Source organism: Podarcis muralis, chromosome 12 (assembly GCF_964188315.1).
Source record: "Podarcis muralis chromosome 12, rPodMur119.hap1.1, whole genome shotgun sequence".
In the NCBI taxonomy this organism is placed as follows: Eukaryota; Metazoa; Chordata; class Lepidosauria; order Squamata; family Lacertidae; genus Podarcis; species Podarcis muralis.
The window spans coordinates 15,176,786-15,197,229 of record NC_135666.1 but is presented as its reverse complement, the minus strand read 5'-3'; the positions used below and the strand labels follow the sequence as shown (position 1 = coordinate 15,197,229).

The 20,444-nt window shown below is 43.9% G+C and overlaps 1 protein-coding gene across 6 annotated transcripts in view; it reads left to right on the top strand.

Annotated features, from left to right (window-relative positions):
* DIP2C (disco interacting protein 2 homolog C) overlaps positions 1-11,124 on the top strand; it is a 292,197-nt gene extending 281,073 nt beyond the window's left edge. For all 6 annotated transcript variants that reach the window (XM_077936762.1, XM_077936761.1, XM_028750165.2 and 3 more), the window contains 5 exons: positions 174-231; positions 1,655-1,729; positions 4,400-4,574; positions 5,981-6,104; positions 7,243-11,124. In XM_077936762.1, coding sequence (XP_077792888.1) covers positions 174-231; positions 1,655-1,729; positions 4,400-4,574; positions 5,981-6,104; positions 7,243-7,495 — 685 coding nt within the window. In that variant the 3' untranslated portion in view covers positions 7,496-11,124. The remainder of the gene's footprint in view (positions 1-173; positions 232-1,654; positions 1,730-4,399; positions 4,575-5,980; positions 6,105-7,242) is intronic.
* The last annotated feature ends 9,320 nt before the right edge of the window (positions 11,125-20,444 follow it).

Here is a 20,444-nt window from a genome sequence, read left to right as displayed (position 1 = left end):
TTCTATTCCGCTTTGCATAGCTTCCTTGCTTTGAGAGAGCAGGCACCAGGACTGAAGACTGGCAGTAGGGGAAATGCAAGAGTTTGAGAACTTAATAGTACGGCTGACATTTATGTGCGGTACTGCAATTTTTGTACGCTCATCATAGTTGTCCTATGTGTTTTGCTTTTCAGAGTGCGTTTAGTAGAAAGAGGATCCCCTCATAGCTTGCCCCTCATGGAATCGGGAAAGGTAAACATTTTTGCAACTCTCAATATTTTAGAGAAGCTGATAAATGCTTTAACTTTGAGGTACATGTGTATGTTGGGGTGTGGAGCCCGATAAAAGTAGTGTTCTAGAGAAAGATCAAAAGTGGCAGCTACTTGCCCAGATGTGAGATCCTTTGTGGCCATGTCTGTGCACGCACCTTCAGGCATCACTCAGATGCCTGGATTTGTGCAATTCACGTTGTGCCAGTAGCAAGCCGTGGGGCGCCTCCTCTCACCTGACCTCTGGTTGCCCTCACTGTTACTGCTTACTGAGAGAGAGAGAGAGAGGGGGGGGGGGAAGGGACAAGGCAGCAGGGAATTTGGTGTGGTGCAATGGCACCAGCAGAAAATGGTCTCCGTCAATGTGTTTGCACCGCACTGGCCTTTCCCCCTCATTGCCTCTCCCCCTGCCATTAAGCAGGAGCAATATGACCGACCAAAGATCACATGACAGATGGCACCCCACCATGCCGTCTACTACTGCATTGTGCTATCTCCCCACCCCATAGATAGAACTCTATCTGCCTTTGGCAAATAATAGACCACATCAGCCTAGCGACCCGTAGGAACAAGGATTTTAGTCTGAACATTCATTGGAAAAGCGTAAGCTAGGAACACTTGATTGGCACCAAATTTGGAGTGGCATGATGCTTTGCAAACATGGGTCTAAGTTTGGTTGGTCTTTCCAGTGGCTGTGCATCTACAAAAAGCATTTGTGGATTGTGCAAATCACTACTGGCAGTTGACTTTGTGAACAGCAGCTGGATTCCTGGTGTTTGTCGTTCACGAGTGACTGTAAGCAAGCTGTATGCTCTGTCCATCAGTGTGAAATGTTTCTCTGGGTTTTCATTGTTGATCCTCAAAGCAGGATCTTGGGGGCCATAGTACATGTTTGCAGCTTGGCCTGTAAGCAAACAAGGATTCACCATAGGAGCGCAGGAAGCTTACTGCCTTATACAAGGTCAGATTATTGGTAGCTCATAACAGGCTGCACCAATTTGAAGTGGGTCTCCAAGATTTCACTGCAGGGTCTTCCCCAGCTCTTCTTGGAGTTAACAGGATTGAACCTGGAAACCATGGCTTGCGAAACATGCGCTAGACCACTGAGCATCACTACTGATGTTGTCAATTATTGTCTTGGGTGTAAAGAAAAAGGGGAGATGGATCACTTGTGCCACATGATGAAAATACGTTTCGTAATCATACACCCACAAGATTAGTTCTCTCTCCCCTCCCCCCCCCCCCCCCCGCATGTCACTCACTCACTTGAACATGCAAAACACAGAATGCAAAGCCTTCTCTAGGAGTTTCTCGAAAGCCTTCGGGAGACAAGAAGAAAAGTTCATAAAACAATATGTACATCATCTGGCTCACGACCAGATATGACTCATTTTGTCTTTCAATAGATTCTCCCTGGAGTTCGCATCATTATTGCTAATCCAGAAACAAAGGGACCCCTGGGAGATTCTCATCTTGGAGAGGTGAGTCACAAGCTGTGCCTCAGTTGGTACTGAACTGCATGAGTTGATTAAAAGCTACCTTCCTTCCCTAACAGCCGCCTTTAATAAGTATGTGACAAATGGCCCGCTCTGGCAGGTATGCATCACACAGCTCCAGGAAGTTTAAACTACTTTGTGCTTTGTCACAGCTGAGAACTGAGAGTACCATTTCTAGGTTCTTTTTTTTAAATAAAAAGTCTGCTAGTTTCTTCATTCATATTTTCTTCCTCAAGTTACTCATATTTCAGGCATAATCTCAGAAGTTTGTAACAAACCTGGCCAAACTTTCACCTTGCAGAGCTAAAACAAAAAAAATTCCTTCCAGTAGCCCCTTAAAGACCAACTAAGTTAGTTCTTGGTATGAGCTTTCGTGTGCATGCACACTTCTTCAGATACACTGAAACAGAAGTTGCCAGATCCTTCTATATAGTGAGAAGGTGGGGAGGGGTATTACTCAGAAGGGTGGTGGGAATGGGTGATTGGCAGATAGCTGTGATGAGCCTGTTGACGACTCTTAACGACTGCAATAGGTCTTACAGGAAAAAGCACCTTCCCACCACCCTTCTGAGTAATACCCCTCCCCACCTTCTCACTATATAGAAGGATCTGGCAACTTCTGTTTCAGTGTATCTGAAGAAGTGTGCATGCACACGAAAGCTCATACCAAGAACTAACTTAGTTGGTCTTTAAGGGGCTACTGGAAGGAATTTTTTTTGTTTTGACTATGGCAGACCAACACAGCTACCTATCTGTAACTTGCAGAGCTAGTCTTTGCACACTTTGTCTCAGTAATGCAAAGCAAAATTTTCATTCATATCTTTAAACTAAAGATTGCATTGATATATAATTGGCTAGGATCCTTTTATTAGTGGAAAACCTCATGGAAGGAGCATTCCAACCTAACGTAAGAGTGTTATGTGAGAAAATGGGCCCCACATCCAGAAAAAGGCTTTTCCAGGGCCTTTTATGGCAGACTAAGTTAGCTGAACACACCTTAAGTCCCACTGATTTTCAGTGGAAACCATCAGTGGAATTTAACGAAAGTTCAGCTGACTCAGTCTGAATACAGCTATAGCTCCCCATGTTTCTTGGACTGTAGTGCAACCCCAGTGGCTCAGTTGGTAGAGCATGAGACTCTTAATCTCAGGGTTGTGGGTTTGAGCCCCATATTGGGTGAAAGATTCCTTGTTTGCAGGGGGTTGGACTTGAGGAACCTTGTGATCTCTTCCAACTCTACAATTCTATGATTCTGATGCATTGAGGTATTTCATTGTGAGATGTCTTCCATCAGCACTTGCTCAAGAGTTCATGGAAAACTATTGGATTTTCTCCTCCACATGGCGCTTTGGATCCAAGCCATTATCTCTTCCACTAAACACTGGTGTTGTGGATTCCTGTGCTGTCCCCAGATCTCATTAATACTCCCCACACTGTCACCGCAACTCCATCAGGGCCGCTGAGACTAGCAAAAGGAGCACCTGTGTGATCTCAGCTGCCCTTGGGATGGAGCTCTTACATATTCCTGATCTGTGAAACAGCTTTTACTCTGGCTTCCGTCACCAATAGTGAATGGGTGTTTCAGGGAAGTGCCACAAGTTAATAGATTCTGCCTAAGTTGTGTTTTCGTGGTTGAATCAATGGCATATGTAGTGCTCTTGAGAATGCTAGTTGTGGAACAATTTAAACAGCCTCGGTCCAGTATATCTGAAGGAGCGTCTCCATCCCCATCGTTCTACCTGGACACTGAGGTCCAGCACCGAGGGCCTTCTGGCGGTTCCCTCACTGTGAGAAACTAGGTTACAGGGAACCAGGCAGAGGGCCTTCTTGGTAGTGGCGCCCGCCCTGTGGAACACCCTCCCACCAGATGTCAAAGAGAACAACAACTACCAGACTTTTAGACAACATCTGAAGACAGCCCTGTTTAGGGAAGCTTTTAATGTTTGATGCATTACTGTATTTTAATATTCTGTTGGAAGCCGCCCGGAGTGGCTGGGGAAACCCAGCCAGATGGGCAGGGTATAAATAATAAATTATTGTTATTGTTATTGTTATTATGCCATTTAGATTCTCTGTGCAAATGCATTATGGAGGCCACTCGCTCTTCAGCAATCTGTGTATCTTTGCTGTTGGCTGGTTTAGATAACTGGGTGGCACGAGTACAAAGAAGAAGGCTTATACCTTTAACCATGAGTACAAGTGAAAGGTTTATACCAGATCCAAGAGTTAGGAATGTGCGGGGCAGCAAGGGCAATAGTGCACATATTTCGTATGTAAGTTGTATTATTTTGTGCAACATAAAAAGTTGGCTGTTTGACTGGCTTTCTGCTCTGTGGAAAAGTTTGAAAATTATAATAAAGGCGATTAACTGATATTTTGACAATGTGATCCCAACCCCAGAAAGCTAATAACTGGTTATAGGAATGCCACAGAGACTTGATCTCAGCCACTGCGTGTTAGCGTTGCTTGCCTTGGCAGAACTACTTCTGGGGATGGCTTTCAGTGGGTAGGCTGGTGCATAGGATTGGATTTTCCTCAGCAAGCTGATGGCTGAGTTGAAGGGTGACTATTGTGCTTAATATAAAAATGTCTGCGTGCGGCAGAGTATGCTTGGGAGCACACCAGTGGAAACATAACTTTTTCCTCTCCACCTAGATATGGGTTCATAGTGCTCACAATGCCAGTGGCTACTTCACTATCTATGGTGATGAATCCTTGCAGTCAGATCACTTTAACTCAAGACTTAGTTTTGGAGACACTCAAACTATCTGGGCACGGACTGGCTACTTGGGATTTCTGAGAAGAACAGAGCTCACAGATGCAAATGGGGGTAAGTTCTCACACTGCCTTTTATAAATATGTATGGTATCGAGTGGCGTTTCCATGTGCGGCTCTGGCTTGCCAGAGCAGCGATGTCACACTGGCCACGTGACCCGGAAGTGTCTCCGGACAGCGCTGGCCCCCGGCCTCTTGAGTGAGATGGGCGCACAATCCTAGAGTCTGGCAAGACTGGCCCGTACGGGCAGGGGTACCTTTACCTTTACTATGGTATCGAGTGCTTTCAGAGCAGGAGTTGTCAACCAATTTGGGCCCATGAGCGTATTTGTAAACAGGAGGAACTATTGGGGGCGCCTCTCTCACACTGCAACCAAGCTCACATTGCAGTCTGCCCTATTGTCTACAATACAATGGTTCTTTCAAGCCTTAATTTCAGTGGGGAAGGGGTGGGGGGAAAGGTAAGGTGCCAGGAGACCCCTGACTAACAGAGCATTTCCTTGCTGGATTTGCATTTCCTGCCATGGCTACTCCACTGCAGGAGCTGGGAACATGAGCACCGTTCCTGTAACCCGGCAGGAGAGATTTTGCAACCATCTCCTTTGCATCTTTGGGGGATATTTGCCTTGATCTCTGTAGAGAAGGCTAAGAACGTAAAACATTTCAAAAAGGAAGTCCCCTTGTTCCACACACCCTTTTCTAACAATGAGAAGGTTCCCTACAATGAGAAGGTTTGCGTAGGAAGCTGTCTTTGTGCCATTGGCCTACACTGGTTGGCAGTGGCTCTGGAGGACTTCGGGTGGAAGTCGTTCCCAGTCCTTTCTGGAGATGCTGCAGATGGAACCACATGCAATTTATTATGATTATCATTATTAATAGTATTATTGTTGTTGTATTTATGAATGGCTTCCTATGAAAGTATGTGCTCTGCCACTGAGCTGTAGCAGCTGCATGTGTTAATTTGATAGAAAGCAATGCTTTGTTTTTCTGCTTAGCTGTCTTGAAGCCAAATGGAAATGTATTAAACCCAGGGAGGTGGAACCTCATCCTTTCCTCTCTCCCCACCTTCAACTCTCCCTGGCCTTGTTCTGCACCCACCTTCTGTGATCCTACCCTAGCTGCAGTGTCTCCTTGAGTAATACCTGCTGCTTGCCTGGGTGAAGGATGAAGCATGTCGTGTGTGTGGATATCTCTTGACTGCAGCCTACTGTACTAGGGAGAGAGTTGTATATGTTGCTTCACCCACGTTTTCCTCGGTCCACACCTACCGCTGTCATCCAGCCCCTGGAAAGTTGCCCAATTGGGAATGAAACCCTTGAGCTGAAAGAAACTCCATTAAACCAATGGACTTTAAAAACAAAGCTAAATCTTCCAGGTGGTGTTGATGCGGCTGTCTTTGCCTCGCACAGGTGATTTAACGCTTCATATAAATGATTTCTTCCTCTTTCTCTCTTGAACCAGAGCGACATGATGCACTTTATGTGGTAGGTGCGCTAGATGAAGCCATGGAACTGCGAGGAATGAGGTATCACCCCATAGATATCGAGACGTCTGTAATTAGAGCACACAAGAGCATTACAGAATGGTAAGTACGTTGTCGTTTTGTCCAATGGTAGGGCCGGACCTGGCATGTTCGGTAGCAGGAAGAAGAGGGAAATCCCTGATCTGCGTGTTTAGGACTTGTGAGAAGAATCTTAATATAGTTTGGGGGCTGTGCTTCGTAAGAGGAAAAGCTTAAAATATGTATACCGGGGCTCTTAAGATCAGGAACAAAATGGCAAACATAATACATTCTGGCTTTGCTATTGCAAAAAACCCCAAAAAGGGTTTGGGGCAATTAATCAGGTTTATTATGGCCTCAGCTTTTGTGGGCTGGAGTCCACGTCATCACATACTTGAAGTGTTTTCCTCAGATGTCAAGTATATATACACACATAGTTATAGAGAAACAAACGTAAGCAGTGGGGTCAGAGGTAAATGAAATGCCAGAAATTCTGACTGTGAGAATAATTGCATCAAATGTACATAAAATAAACACAAAATGACTGTTTCAAAGCAGTGTTGGTGGTAGTATGTCCATGCTGCCTGGTGTTGCCTGTTTTATCACCAGCTCTGCTTTCTGAATGGTCGCTGTGCTTCTTTTGTATACATTTCAGCTTTAATGTCCAAGGCACAGCGAATAACTCGTTTGCTAGCTCCCTTCCACAGGACCATTTGCCCGCCACAAAAGTTCCTCTAAGGCAGGAGTAGCCAATGGGCTGCCCTCCAGATGTTGTTGGACTGCAAGTCCCATCATCCTTCACCATTGCCCATGCTATCTGGGGCTGGTGGGAGTTAGAGTCTAATAATGTTTGGAGAGTACCATGTTGGCTGCCCCCAATCTAAGGCCCTGATCCTGCCCTCGTGGTCCACTTTCTGTTTAAATAGTCAAATTACCAATCTGAGCCTTGGAAAGCACAAATTGCTGAAAGAGGCCAAAGCTAAGGAACATTGCTCCCCCAACCTCCTCCTCCTGGTCTGTATTTTTCAAGCGTAGGGGGGAAATAACCACCCTCACCACCTCATGATAAAAGGGGGCTCAAGTGCTTTGCCCTCAAAAGCCCCCCAAGGGCACCCTTGCACCCAACCACATTGGCGGTCCAAGGATTAAAGGAATTGTTGTGCCTTGACAGTGGAACCACTGAGTGATATAAGGTGATGTGATTTTCCTACTTGCATTTCAGTGCGGTGTTTACCTGGACAAACTTGTTGGTCGTTGTTGTTGAGCTGGATGGATCCGAGCAAGAAGCCTTAGACCTGGTCCCTTTGGTCACCAATGTGGTCCTGGAGGAGCATTACCTGATTGTAGGGGTGGTGGTTGTGGTGGACGTTGGTGTAATTCCTATCAACTCCCGTGGAGAGAAACAGCGTATGCACCTACGAGACGGATTTTTGGCGGACCAACTAGATCCCATCTATGTGGCCTACAACATGTAGTCTGGTATCTATTAAGGCTTCCATGGACTGTACTCTAGATGTATAAACAAATTTTTTTGGACGTCCACTAAACGATGTGCTGACAAGAAAACGACGCCACTCTTCAGAACGGAACTGTTTCTATTAGGACTTTTTGACGCGCTCGTTATTGGCAGGACATAAAATGTGAAACGTGTTTCTTTTACCACTACATTTTAGCACAGAAGGACTTTGGGGTACTGCCTTCAGTTTGTTGGAAAGCCCATTATTAGACTTTTTAAAAAAGATTATTTTTTGCTTATTGGGATGATACTGCTTTCTGAGTAATATGGCTTTGTATTTTATGTTATACTGAAGTAGCTAATTTTTCTCTCTTTTTTTTAAATCTGCCCTTCAAGTGGATATTTTTAAACAGCTCATATTATGACTGAATTGTTTTGGTTTGCTTGTTTTTAAATGTCCATAAAAATCTTTTCCAATATGAATCCATTACTAATTTTAAGCCATTTTCTATCCCATTGTCTTAGGAAACTACATTGTGGTACGAGGAAAATACCCAAAACAGCACCTTCTCAAATTAAGAGTTTTAACAGCTTTCTCTTCTGGAAATGCTGAAAAAGGCAAAGGCAAAAAGAGCCTTTGATTATTAGTGTTAGAATGAACAGAAATTTATAAATAAGGTGTATTTCGGCAATGAGCTTGCAGATATCTTTGTACTAAACTAAAAAGATAAAATAAGTTAACTACTTCTGTAATTATGTACAAAACCTTTAATTTATTTTGATCTCTTTAGAAGTATAAAAGAGAAACATTCAAGAATATTAAGCTCTTGTAATGTTTGCTAATATAAAAAACAAAGGGGTTGTATTATCTTGAGTGGATAGTATCACATCAAATATATATATATGAAATATAAATTCACTAATGACAAAAAAAAAGATTTTAAAGTTTTAAAAGGATGCAGTACTCATCACTTGCATGGTGTCTCTTTTCCCACTGTAGATAATCTAACATTATTCACAAACTTCGAGGAAAAACCGGTCCTGGATTGCTAAGTATCCCTGTCTAAAAGAATCTCTCAGATACCAGCAAGCGAAACCATTTTGCTACCTTTAAAGGCAGCGAGTTAAACGTTGAAGGTCGCAATCCTCTGCCGCGCCTGCACAGAGGTCAGGGCATAGAGTGGCTCCCATAGCCGTGCTGGAATAAATTCCTGCACCTTGCCGTCTCTTCCAAGCCTGCTTCTCTGCAAGGCCGCTGAATTGCAACTCTGCTGCCCTTGGCCCCTAATTTGCCTCCAGCACTCTGCCGCTCACCCTTCCGTAGTCCGTGGCTCTTCTCCAGCCCCCTGTGTGCTCTAGGAGCCTGGAGAAGAGGAGGAGGAGCAGCAGTGCTGGAGAGGCAGGAAGTGGGGAAGAGCCTCGGCTTCAGCCTAGGAAGCCTTGGAAGAGTCCAGCCGGCACGGTGGTGGAGACCAAGAATGGATTCCCACGAGAGCCATTCCGCCTCCTGCTCTCTGTGCATGCAATGCGGTAGGATTTGCTGGCGGCCAAAGACTCTTCAACAGTGCACTACGAAGGATTCTCTTATTTGCCGCGGAGGTGACAAATATTTGTGCAGGCACGTATGTCCATACACTTCTTAGACGTTAGAAAAGGCAGGTTTGAAGAATATCACTGTTTTTCTTAGCTGCATAACATTGTTGCACAATATTGGTCATTGTCCTTTTTTTAAGTTTGTGGGGGTTTTGTTAATTTTTTTTTAATTATTTTTTTTGGTAAGGACGATTTTCTTGTTGTTTTTGTTTTGTTTTTGGTGGTCGTTTTGCACAAGAATTATGCTTTTGTTCATCTGTTTGCCTTCCTTCTGCCCTCTGTCTAGGCTGGGCGAGGGGACGGTGGCGATCCATCCACTTCACACTTTGTAGAAAGCTGTTGTTTTTCGATAGTCTTTCTCTTAATAACGCGTTTGTTATTGGAGAGTAGCTTAAAAGCCGCTCTAAACTTTTTGGCACTGCCTGGTGCATCTGCTAACATGTCCTTATGCCAAACTGAGGAACTGATACTGGTGTTGCAAGTAATCCCATCTCTCAGTTCCAAAGGGAATCTGCCAATTGGGGAAGAACAGGAACGCATGGATCACAGCTGCCTTTTATTTTCTTTCTAATTTCACTGTCTTCGGATAAATGGAATTGTCGATCTCTTAATTATTTAATTGTTTTCCTCCCCCCATTTGTTTGTTTGTTTGTTTTGAAGTGCATATTTCGGTTTCTTCCAGTGTAACCTGGCTGACCTGTGTCTGATTTTTGAGGGGTGAACATTAAACAGCAGCAGTCCAAGAATGCTTTTTAAATGGTTTGAAATAATGTTAACTTGCTGACAGAATATGCATGACTAAGACAGAGGCAGGACTGAAGCTACAAGACCTTTATATAACATGTACAAGGGAATTATTATTATTTTTGTCTACCTTTGCAGATTTCATTTGGTTCTGAAGACCCCAAAATTCATTTTTTCCTCCATTTTTATTTTTGCAGGGGTGGGAGGGTCCTTAAAGATGAGGGATGGTTTTTAGTCTGCATGCAGAATACAGAGCATCTCACCATGGCAAAACTTTTTTTTTTTGGGTGTGTGTTAATTTTCAGTTGCCCCCTTTTTTCAGATTTTCTTTGCCCTGTGAATATTTCTACCCATGCTCCGAAGACCAACCCTGAAGCATTCTGTCAAAGTGTGGGGTTTTTCTGTCCCCTAAAATAATATATATTTTTTTCTGTTTGAAATGTCAAGTTGCTGTAAGGTTCAGACAAGCCGTTGACTGATTATGAGCATAATTACAGTGTATGAACTAACTTGTGATGATGTCCTTGCTATTGCTGATCTCAGTGCTGCAAAACACAAATTTAGCTGTCATTTTATTAAAGCATCACTTTTAACCTTCACCAAGTCAACTTTCCACTCCTGGGGAAGGGGACAAAGGACTGCAGTGCAGTCGTACGACACAGTTAATAACTGATCTCTTCTGCAACCTGCCATCTGTGGTTGTCTAAATTCTCAAACTTAGGACAGTAAATGACGATGAACTGAATTCCTAGTTTTGTCGTGCAAGATAAGGGGAAAGAAACACACGTACCATCAGATTCAGCAATAAAGAAGGATTGTTCTGTATTAGAAACTGTACTGTAGATAAACCATTCATGAGAATGTATAAAATGTTTGTCTTGTGACCTTGTGCTTTTGAAGTCAGACAAAAACCATGTAATCAACCTGATGCACATGCACACTAAAATAAAAAAGAAAGAAAGAAAGAGGGTCCACAATGAACATTTAAACACGAAAACTAATCAAACAGGAGCAGATTCCTCATGGTGCTTGTTTATTATATATATTTAATCCTGCTTGACACTTTACCCAAGGGAAGACTATCCCTTTTATCAGTTGAATGTTAGCAGCGTTATTTCATAGAGTGTGGTGACTGGTTAGAGAAATTCATGTAACTCAGCCAATCACAGTTTCAAACGAAAATTTTTATGTGCAAACAAAACAGCAACCTTCTTGTATGTTAAACCACCAGTACGCTTTGTACATCTGTGATAACGCCTGTTTTATATTCAAATGAACAAATAAAAGCTTTTATTTTTGTTGCTCTGAAAATATCAGGTTTGTTTATATATATAGAAAAAGAAAAAGAAATTAGCTAAGGTTTTTAAAGGAGATTTTCCAGAGCTTTGGGCCCCACCTAACACTTTGGTGAAAGAAAATGGTGTTTTTTAAATTTTTTGTTGACTTGGGATCATTGCATATGTCACAGAATAGAAAATATTCAACATGGAGCTAACTTAAGCCGTATTCAGGCACTCTTATAACTTTGTTGAAGCAATTTGTCCCTCTCTTTGGCATCTCCAATTCTGACCTTCCTGCAGTGATCAAGGAGGTATAACACAAAGCCTCTTCTCGATCCAGGACTGTGTTAATGCGTAGAACAGGTGTCAACACTTATAATCTGGTTTCAGACACGTTCCCATCCAACACAGGGGTTAAATGGACATGGACATGGGATGTTGGGAATGGGGGCCAGCATGTGCCCCCCCCCAGCTCCCCATACCAATTGAGAGGAGAAGCAAGGAAAATTGGGGGGTGAGTTGGCTAGCACTCAGAGAGAGAGAAAATTGCTTTCTGAGAAACTTATGTTTTGACTTCTGTGAAATTGGTGTTCTGTTGAGTGTAGAAAACTCTCAGTGTGTTTTGGGGCTCAGACCTCACCTCTGACTTGTACTTGGTTTATTGGGCCTAGTTATTTGTGCCTCAGACTGACCAATTTGCCTCCTGCGCAATGGGTGTTTTGTGACTGGTCGCAGCCACAAAGGCAGCCATTTTGTGAATGGGTGTCTCCCCTCACAGCAGCCATTTTGTGATGGCGCCCACAAAACTTCCTCAAAATTCCAAATGTGCCTATCAGTTCTAAAGAGAAAGGTATCTTTGCTGAAGAAGCAACATTCCTCAGTGGGGTTATCCATTGCAAATAAAAATCAGTAGTCATGAGTGCTCGTAGTGATGTTGGGAATAACTTGAAAATGATTGTTCTATCATATTTTGGCTGGAATGCAGTAATATTTAATATGTGTTAGTTGACTGATATGTAATGGAATTTTAAAAATTCTGATACTATTTAATTGATAACTTGCAATTGTGTCAGGCAGCATTCGCTAGAGAACATACAGTGGTAATATTTTGGCTGTCGACAGCTTATGAAAGACTGCTCAAAAAGAAACTGATGGGACTTCAGAAATTCCAAAGCATATGGATTTTGAGGTAAGACTATACATTTTTTTAATATAAATATATCCACAGATACATCTTCATTTATAATCTCAAATTTTTGGAAGAAATGTGTGGGGCACAAATTGAGAGGATCAATAACTGCTGCAGAAATGACAGTGGCAGAAATATCCAAGAAGAAGAAAATATGGCAGCACGATAAATGGTCCCAAGGAAGTGTTAAATTCTTCTGAATTAAAAAGTTTGTATAACTTTCATACTACAGCTCACCTAAGCAGATCCTCACCTGTTCTACATGAAGAAATGTCTGATGAAGGCTACAGGGGTGACCAGTTGGAAAAAGCTTATGGGGCTCCTGCAACTTTAATAGTTGAGAACAAGAGGGAATTTCATTGGGTATAGCTTGGCATACAGATGCAGCTTAGCTTCTTCACAAGTACTAAAGTTGCAGGACTCCCTACCTCTTTTTTTATCTCACCACCCTACGTAGGCAATAATCTGAATTTCATTATATCATTGCCCTGGCCCAGCTTTAATTAGGCATAATTTAGTTAGCGTGATTTAATAGGTGTACAAGAATATAGATAGGGATGTGCACATTAAACGCGCATTAGATTGTGCATCCAATCCAAAGCAATGTGATTGACTGTGATGTCGTTTAGATGCACATCCAATTCAAACCACTCAGACTGGTACTGGTAAGTAAAAGCCAGGGCAGATGTTACATTAAAAAGGACCTTCCATTTATTTATTTATTTGCATGTGCAATGGTGGAATGTCTGCAGTGGGTAAATGGGGAAGAACATTATATTTCTCCCAGAAATAAGAGTACTTGATGAAGAGAGGAGGTGCTCTCAGGGCTTAGCTGGAAGCAACAGGTGTCTGGACTAGCTCTGCTAAGGGTAGGGCTGGCCTGCCCATGAGACAACTGCCTCGGGTGGCGGCATGCAACGGGGCAGGGTCTGCCTCCTCCTCGGCAGCCCACCATGCTGTCCCTACAGTGGCCTGTCAGCAAATAGGAAGGGCAGCTAGTCTCCTCCCACCCTAGCGGGTAAATTGTGGGGGCTGCCCTGGGGGGGGGTCTCCTGGGGTCTGCACCTGACCAGTGTGATTCAGAACAGGCCTCTTCCCTTCCTCCTGCCATGGCCTTTGATTCCCATTTCACCCATCAGGTAAAGGTTGATTCGATTCCCCCTCTCCTCGTTTCTTCCATCTTCCCAGGCGGGGAGCAATTTTGTAGTTCATTTTGTGGTGCCAAAATGTCTTGGGCTGGCCCTGGCTATGGGTGTATGTTTTCCTAGCTGGACTGAGCTATATTGTGCTTTAAATATGAGCAGAGGCATTGTACGTTCCAAAGGACATGACATATGTACCTGGGATTTGTATATCGTACGACCTCCATTTCCCCATTATTTCAAGGGCACCTCTATGTAGCTTACTACTGACCCAAGCGATACGCAACTCTGGTGTGGAGTCTCTCCACCAAGTTGGTACAGACCACACAACAGCTGTTGCTGCCTGCCTGTGACGCTCCTGCCGCAAGCCTTGTTTTTGACAGCTTCCAGAGGCACACATAAATCAGAATTGGCCCTGAACAGAGAGAATAGTTTCATTTAAGCCAAGGACCACGTGATGGTCAGCTTAGCAAACACGAGATTGCCCTCCAGTGGCCGCAAGCATCCACTGCATCCTTCGTCCGCACCTGTAAGATCGGTGACCAGATACAATTTTGTGAATAAGGTGCAGCACGATGAACTTCAGGCTGCTATGAACTGCAATAAAGAAATACAGGAAAGAGGGACATCCCCACCCCCACCCCAGTCATGGGAGAAGGTTTTTAGATATGCTGACAAATGCAAGGATTTTTTGCACGTGGTTATATTAGTTGTGATCTTGCAGACTGTGGGTCACCGGCTTCTTAAAATGTGGTGTTGTGAATGTTTGAGCCAAGAAGTTGGGGGTTCAACGTGCTAATAAAGTGCTAAGGAACATTTTGTGAGACTAGTAATGGCAAAGCAAGCGTGAAAGCTGCAATATAGGAAAAAGGAAAAACCTTTAAAATGCCATAAATCGCAAATAATTAAAGTGAAATGCTAGAAGATGCTAGTACAGGGCAAGAGTTGGATAGATCAGCTTGTGTCAAGTCTCCATGTGTTTCTTCATAATCTCATAATCCACTTCTGTGCTAATCTGCAATTTTTAAAAAACTTCAGTACAAAAAGTAGTTAAATATGTACTGAATTGAAAAACAGATACTGAAATACATACTTTATCTCATTGTACATGCTTCTAAACATATTTTATCCAGGGGCGTGTTTAGGAAGAAGTATAGACAGCCACTGAAGAATCAGTAAGATGATATAACGTAATCTCATAAATCTGTTTTCTTAAATTTGAAAGAGCTTTATTCCAAAATGCTTCTAGAGAAAAAGAAGAAAGCTAAAGGTTGAAAGATGAATGTGGTTCTCCAAAAGAGTTATGGCATTTCTCCCTCCCAGGCTGTAGCTGCTGCCCTGTGCGGTCACCTTGGGCTCCCTAAACAATTATTGTTTGTCCTGATGATTTAAGAGGAGACCTACTGAGCAAAACCCTTTACAGTGAGCTCTTTCTGTAATTTGACAACGAAGCCTCCTTTTGAAATGAGCACGGGGGATTTCGACTTGCCTTGTGACTCCCGTTCAAAGGGGCCCTTTCTTGCTCTTCTCTCACTTGGCCATCAAAGGTTGCGAAGGGAAAAGGGGGTCTGTTGTGCCCTCAGGCACCAAAGCCAGACAAGAAGACACAGATTATGGAAGCGAGCCTTGCCCATCTTGGTGCCTGTAGCTCAGCAGGGAACACATGTTGTACGTGCTGGAGGTTTTGGTCCAATTCGCTCCTTCTCATTCACTGAGGCTTTTATCCAGACAGACTGAGACATGACAATCTCTGGAAGCTCAAAATCCCAGAGAGAGAGAGAGAGAGAGAATATCAAGGGGACTTGTGGGCAACCTGTGGCCCCCAGCCTTATTTCTTGCAGCCCCTGCCCAGCTCCCTGAAGCTTCCATCCCTTCATTCCCATTACTTTCCTCATTTTCACTGGCTTAAAGTAAAACCGCCTGCTCATATTCTTCCTCACTAGAGTGAGATGGGTTCTGTTTAAATGAGAATAGTCTTTTGCATGTATCCATATAAATTGCCGCATGCAAATATTATGCAAATTGGTACTCTATATTGCTGCTGCTGCTGCTACTGCTGTTGCATTTCCTCTTTCCTGGCCACCCTAGTATAGCCCAAAGTGGTACAGTCCATTTTGCCACTGCATGACTCATCCACGAATAGATGGGCTCTTGGCCCAAGAGAGACCCTGAAAAACTACAATATGGGGTTTTCTCATTACAGCGGCCACTGTAGGGAGAAAAGCATAGCTGAAAAGGACACTGATTTTCATAACACTAATATATGCATATAGATGCAACTTTAGAAATTATGACTAAGCTAAGTAGAAATACGCTACGCTACACCTTGAGTGGAAGACTGCAGCCGGGTGACCTCTGTGCTGTCCAGGGGCTAAGGCAGGGGTCAGCGAACTTTTTCAGCAGGGGGCCGGTCCACTGTCCCTCAGACCTTGTGGGGGGGCCAGACTATATTAGGGGGGGGGAATGAACCAATTCCTATGCCCCACAAATAACCCAGAGATGCATTTTAAATAAAAGGGCACATTCTACTCATGTAAAAACATGCCAATTCCTGGACCATCCAAGGGCCGGATTGAGGAGGTGATTGGGCTGGATCCGGCCCCCGGGCCTTGGTTTGCCTACCCATGGGCTAAGGTTTAATGGGCACTTTCAAAGGCCCTGATCTCCCTTGCTACTTGTTCTTTTTAACTTTAAACTGGACTTGGACCAAATAGCGATTCCACTGGGCGGTTAGGGTCCTCTGCAAAGCAGGACACACGGGCGCAACCTATTTAAAAGGCAATAAACTCCCAACCAAAGACAGTAATAACTGACTGAGCCATGATACCACCTTGCCCTGCCTGAGTCTAGCAAGGGAGAACAGGACAGTAGGCATTAGATGCTGTACAAGGTTGGGGGAGAGATTTGATTCAGCTTTTATTTATGCACAACCTACCTACCCTGCACTCTCCGGAATAATACGCAAATTGGAACACAAATTATCCAAATCTTGCAATGCAGTTTTTCCAGTCAAGTAACATGCACATAAATGCGTATGTGAGAGGAAAATGAGCATAAAATGTATATATGGATAAAACAACTTACAAAAATGTGTAGCCGTCTATATAAAGGGGAAAAGATTGCTTTGCAAAAATGTGTTGATTAAGAGAAATCCACACCAATATGCCTCTGAACTTTCATGGAGACTTGCTTTTTTAAAAATCACATACTAATGTGGAAATATGGAACTTAAAGTGGGGAAATCAGAAACTGAGAGTAACCGAAATTGACAAATTCACCTATTCTTAATGCTGCCTTAACCGATCTAATCCCTTCTCCAGTCAAGTCTGTCGCTCCTCCAGGGCCACCTGTGGGTTAAGTATATCCGGAAAGGCCTGCAGCACCAGAAGGAAAGTCTATATAGGCCAACAATCTGTTTTTCCATAGGCACCAGTGTTTCCTAGCTGCATCTGCACAGCAGCTGTTATTTAGAGGTACACTGCCTTGGAGGTTTTTGCTTAGCTGACAGCAACGGCTTCTCTGATGCTCTGTGAATTAGTCTAATTTTTTTTAGCCATGTATGCTAGATTGATTGGGGGGGGGGGTTAGGGCCCCTGGGCACTTTTTAAGGGGCATTTCTCAACCCAAACTCACCGCAAAGAAAGAGCAGCAGAACACCTCTTCCCCACAGCCTATCAGAAGAGCTTCATTTCAGTATCTGATTACAAAGCCTTGGTCTTGCAGCAGTACCTTGGCAGGGATGAGTGGAACTAAGGAGGGGGGGGGACCTTGCAGTTTGCTTCTGTTTAAAAAAGGGGGGGGATAGAAACTGATTTCCATGATAGTTCTGATTGAAAATTCATGTGACGATAGGCAGATGAAGCTAATGTCTGGAAAATGTGGAGCTATCGCCGTAGTAAGCAACAGCTAACTGCAAGTGTGGAGTCCACACAATGGATAATGACTGGGCGACGGGATGAAATTGTCGCCTGTTGCTACAGTAAAGGGGGTTGAGCAATCCTAGAGTTGGAATCATTGTTGGGACGGAGATTCCCTGGTGGAGTAATCACCACTTCCTAAGCTCTGTTGACTTGCGTGGGCCTCTTTGCACGTGAGGTTCCAGGCTTGTTCCCATTCTGGTGGGGGAGCTAGATTTTCCAATTTTCATTTTCCTCATTCAGCCTCCTCCTCCTTCTAAATCTCCCCTTGACACTAATACAGGGGCAAACCTGTAGCTCTGCAGATCTTGTTGGGACTCCCATCAGCCTTGATCTTCATGCCCGATGGCCAGGAATGATAGAAGTTGAAGTTCTGCAACATTTGGAGAGGCATGTATTAGCCTGCTCTAAATAGCTCCCAATAGTGGGACAAGGGTGGCGCTGTGGGTAAAAGCCTCAGTGCCTAGGGCTTGCCGATCGAAAGGTCGGCGGTTCGAATCCCCGCGGCGGGGTGCGCTCCCGTTGTTCGGTTCCAGCGCCTGCCAACCTAGCAGTTCGAAAGCACCCCTGGGTGCAAGTAGATAAATAGGGACCGATTACTAGCGGGAAGGTAAACGGCATTTCCGTGTGCGGCTCTGGCTCGCCAGAGCAGTGGTGTCACGCTGGCCACATGACCCAGAAGTGTCTCCGGACAGCGCTGGCCCCCGGCCTCTTGAGTGAGATGGGTGCACAACCCTAGAGTCTGTCAAGACTGGCCCGTACGGGCAGGGGTACCTTTACCTTTAACTTTTAAATAGCTCCAGGGTCAGTGTGTTTATAGGCTTTCTATGGGCACGTCGGGGGAATGAGGGGCAGTAGACTCTCTTTCCTTGGAGGTTTTTAAGCAGATGGTCATGTATGATCTAGTTGAGATTCCTGCATTGCAAGTGGTTGGACTAGATGACTCTCAGGGTTCCTTCCAACTCTGCCATCCCATGATTTTAATTATGGCATTTATATCCCATCTTTCCTCCAGGAACTTAAGGCAGTGTACATACCCTTCCCCCTTTTTATGTTTATATTTTCTGAGACTGGGTAAGCTCTCCCAGTGAGCTTTCTGGTCGAGTGGGCATTTAAACCCAAATCTCCCAATTTCTAATTCAGTGTTGCTGGTGTTTCTAATTCATATAAAAACTGCAGATGGAAAGCGTTATCTTGCCTTTTCTTGGATGTTGTCTGCTAGGACGCATGTGCATAACATCATGTTGAAAAAGAAAATGTGCCTCTTGCTTCAGAACTGCTGTTTTTACCCAAGCGCAAGGCAAATCAATAGATCCATTGACTAAACCTCACATAATTTACTGAACAGAATTTATTTAGCTTGCTTGCAGTGCTGGTTTTCAAAGGGTGATGTGCGAGAAAGCCAGGAGCCAAAGATGGCAGACTTGCACTAGAAAATGTAACTGTGGGCTCCAAGTAGAATGTGCTGGGCTGTAGGGATTGATGGCCTGCTAGAATTTTTCTATGTGTTCCCTTTGGAGCCTTTCTGTTTTCCGTAGCGAGGGGCTGTAGGGCACTGTCAAAAACAAGTCTATAAATATCTATTATTGGATGACAAACGTTAATGCTAATAATTTTAGGCATCTGAACTAGGTGCTCCCCTGCCCCCACATAATGTGAAAGCGAAGGTCAATGATCCTGAAAATAACTGATTACAGATTATGCTGAATTTTAAAAGAAGACGAATTGGTAGGGTATAACCTTTGTGTTTGCAGACACAGATGCAGTAAATGTTATCATGCTTCTGTTTCATGCCTGATTATCTCTGTGACTGGAACTGCCAATTTCGCTTGCGCTCCTGTTATGTGTTGTTGTTGGCTGTTTTTGTGAGACTTCTTCCATACGCCCTGCCAGAAGTCTTGTATTTACTCTGGAAATAACAGTACTGTTCTTTGGAGCAATTATTTCAGAGCAGTTGCTATCCTACAGTCCGCTCTCCTGCAAGGTTCAATCTATTCACACAGGCTACAAAGGGTGTATGAAACTGTCTCCCCCAGATGCTGTGGAAGATGGTCCTCACCCTTGTTGGGTGAGATGGAACAGAAAGTTCCATCGTAGATGGTCCATTCACAAAAAACAACAACGTGCAGTCAAGAAGTGATATATGAAGAGGTTGTCCCACAGTTACTTTGTGGCTGAGAAGGAACAAGGGTTTTATGATTCCAGTTTCCATTTTTCAAGCTCCTTTGGGTGCATCTCTTCCAATTCTTCCCACCCTAGTCATTGGGAAGTTGAGCATGTTCCAGTTACGCTCTGCAAAAGAGTTCAGTGAGATTGGCGAAGGCTCCTGTGGGTTGTGTTCAAGTGCCAGAACAAGAGCATGGGTCTTATTGTCGCAATCGAAACATTTCTGGAACCTGAGGATGACCCTGTTGTTAATTTTTAAAGCATTTACAGAGATCTGAATATTATTGGATGTGTGAAGTCCATTAAGCTAGGACTGTCTACAATTTGTTTTTCCAAAAATCAAATCACGTTTGTCTTTTTAACCAATCTAGTTGACTGACCCATTTTATCATAAAAATAATAATAATTATCACTATGCCTAAATATAGGTTTACGTCACGAGCGGTGCGCTTTGCCAATGTGTGAACCTTCCAAGTCATCCATGTAAGTTGTTTTCAACTGCTCTTTGTACCGTATTGCTGTAAACCAGCCCTGGCATCTTATGGTGAAGGGCAGTTAAGAAATAAAAATTCAGTCATCATCACCAATGTGGTACCTGCTGTATGTTATGGACTGCAATTCTCATGATGATGACTAGGGCTGATGGGGGTTGGAGTCCAACTCTGTAGGGCACCAGGATACATTTCCTGCACTATGGTGTATGGAGCTGAACTTACTTAATTCAGTAGAGAATCAGGGTGTCTTGCTCTCTGCTGGTGGAGTGTTTGTTCAGAAACTGCCAGGGCCGGCCCACCCATGAGACACGAGGTGAGGTGACCTCTTCGGGTGACAGGATCCACAAGGGCAGCAGATACTGATGCAGATCTTTATTCCTCCCCCTTTGTTCCTGATATAGATTGTCACTCACCCCTTCTTCTGTGCCAGGGAGTGTGGCACC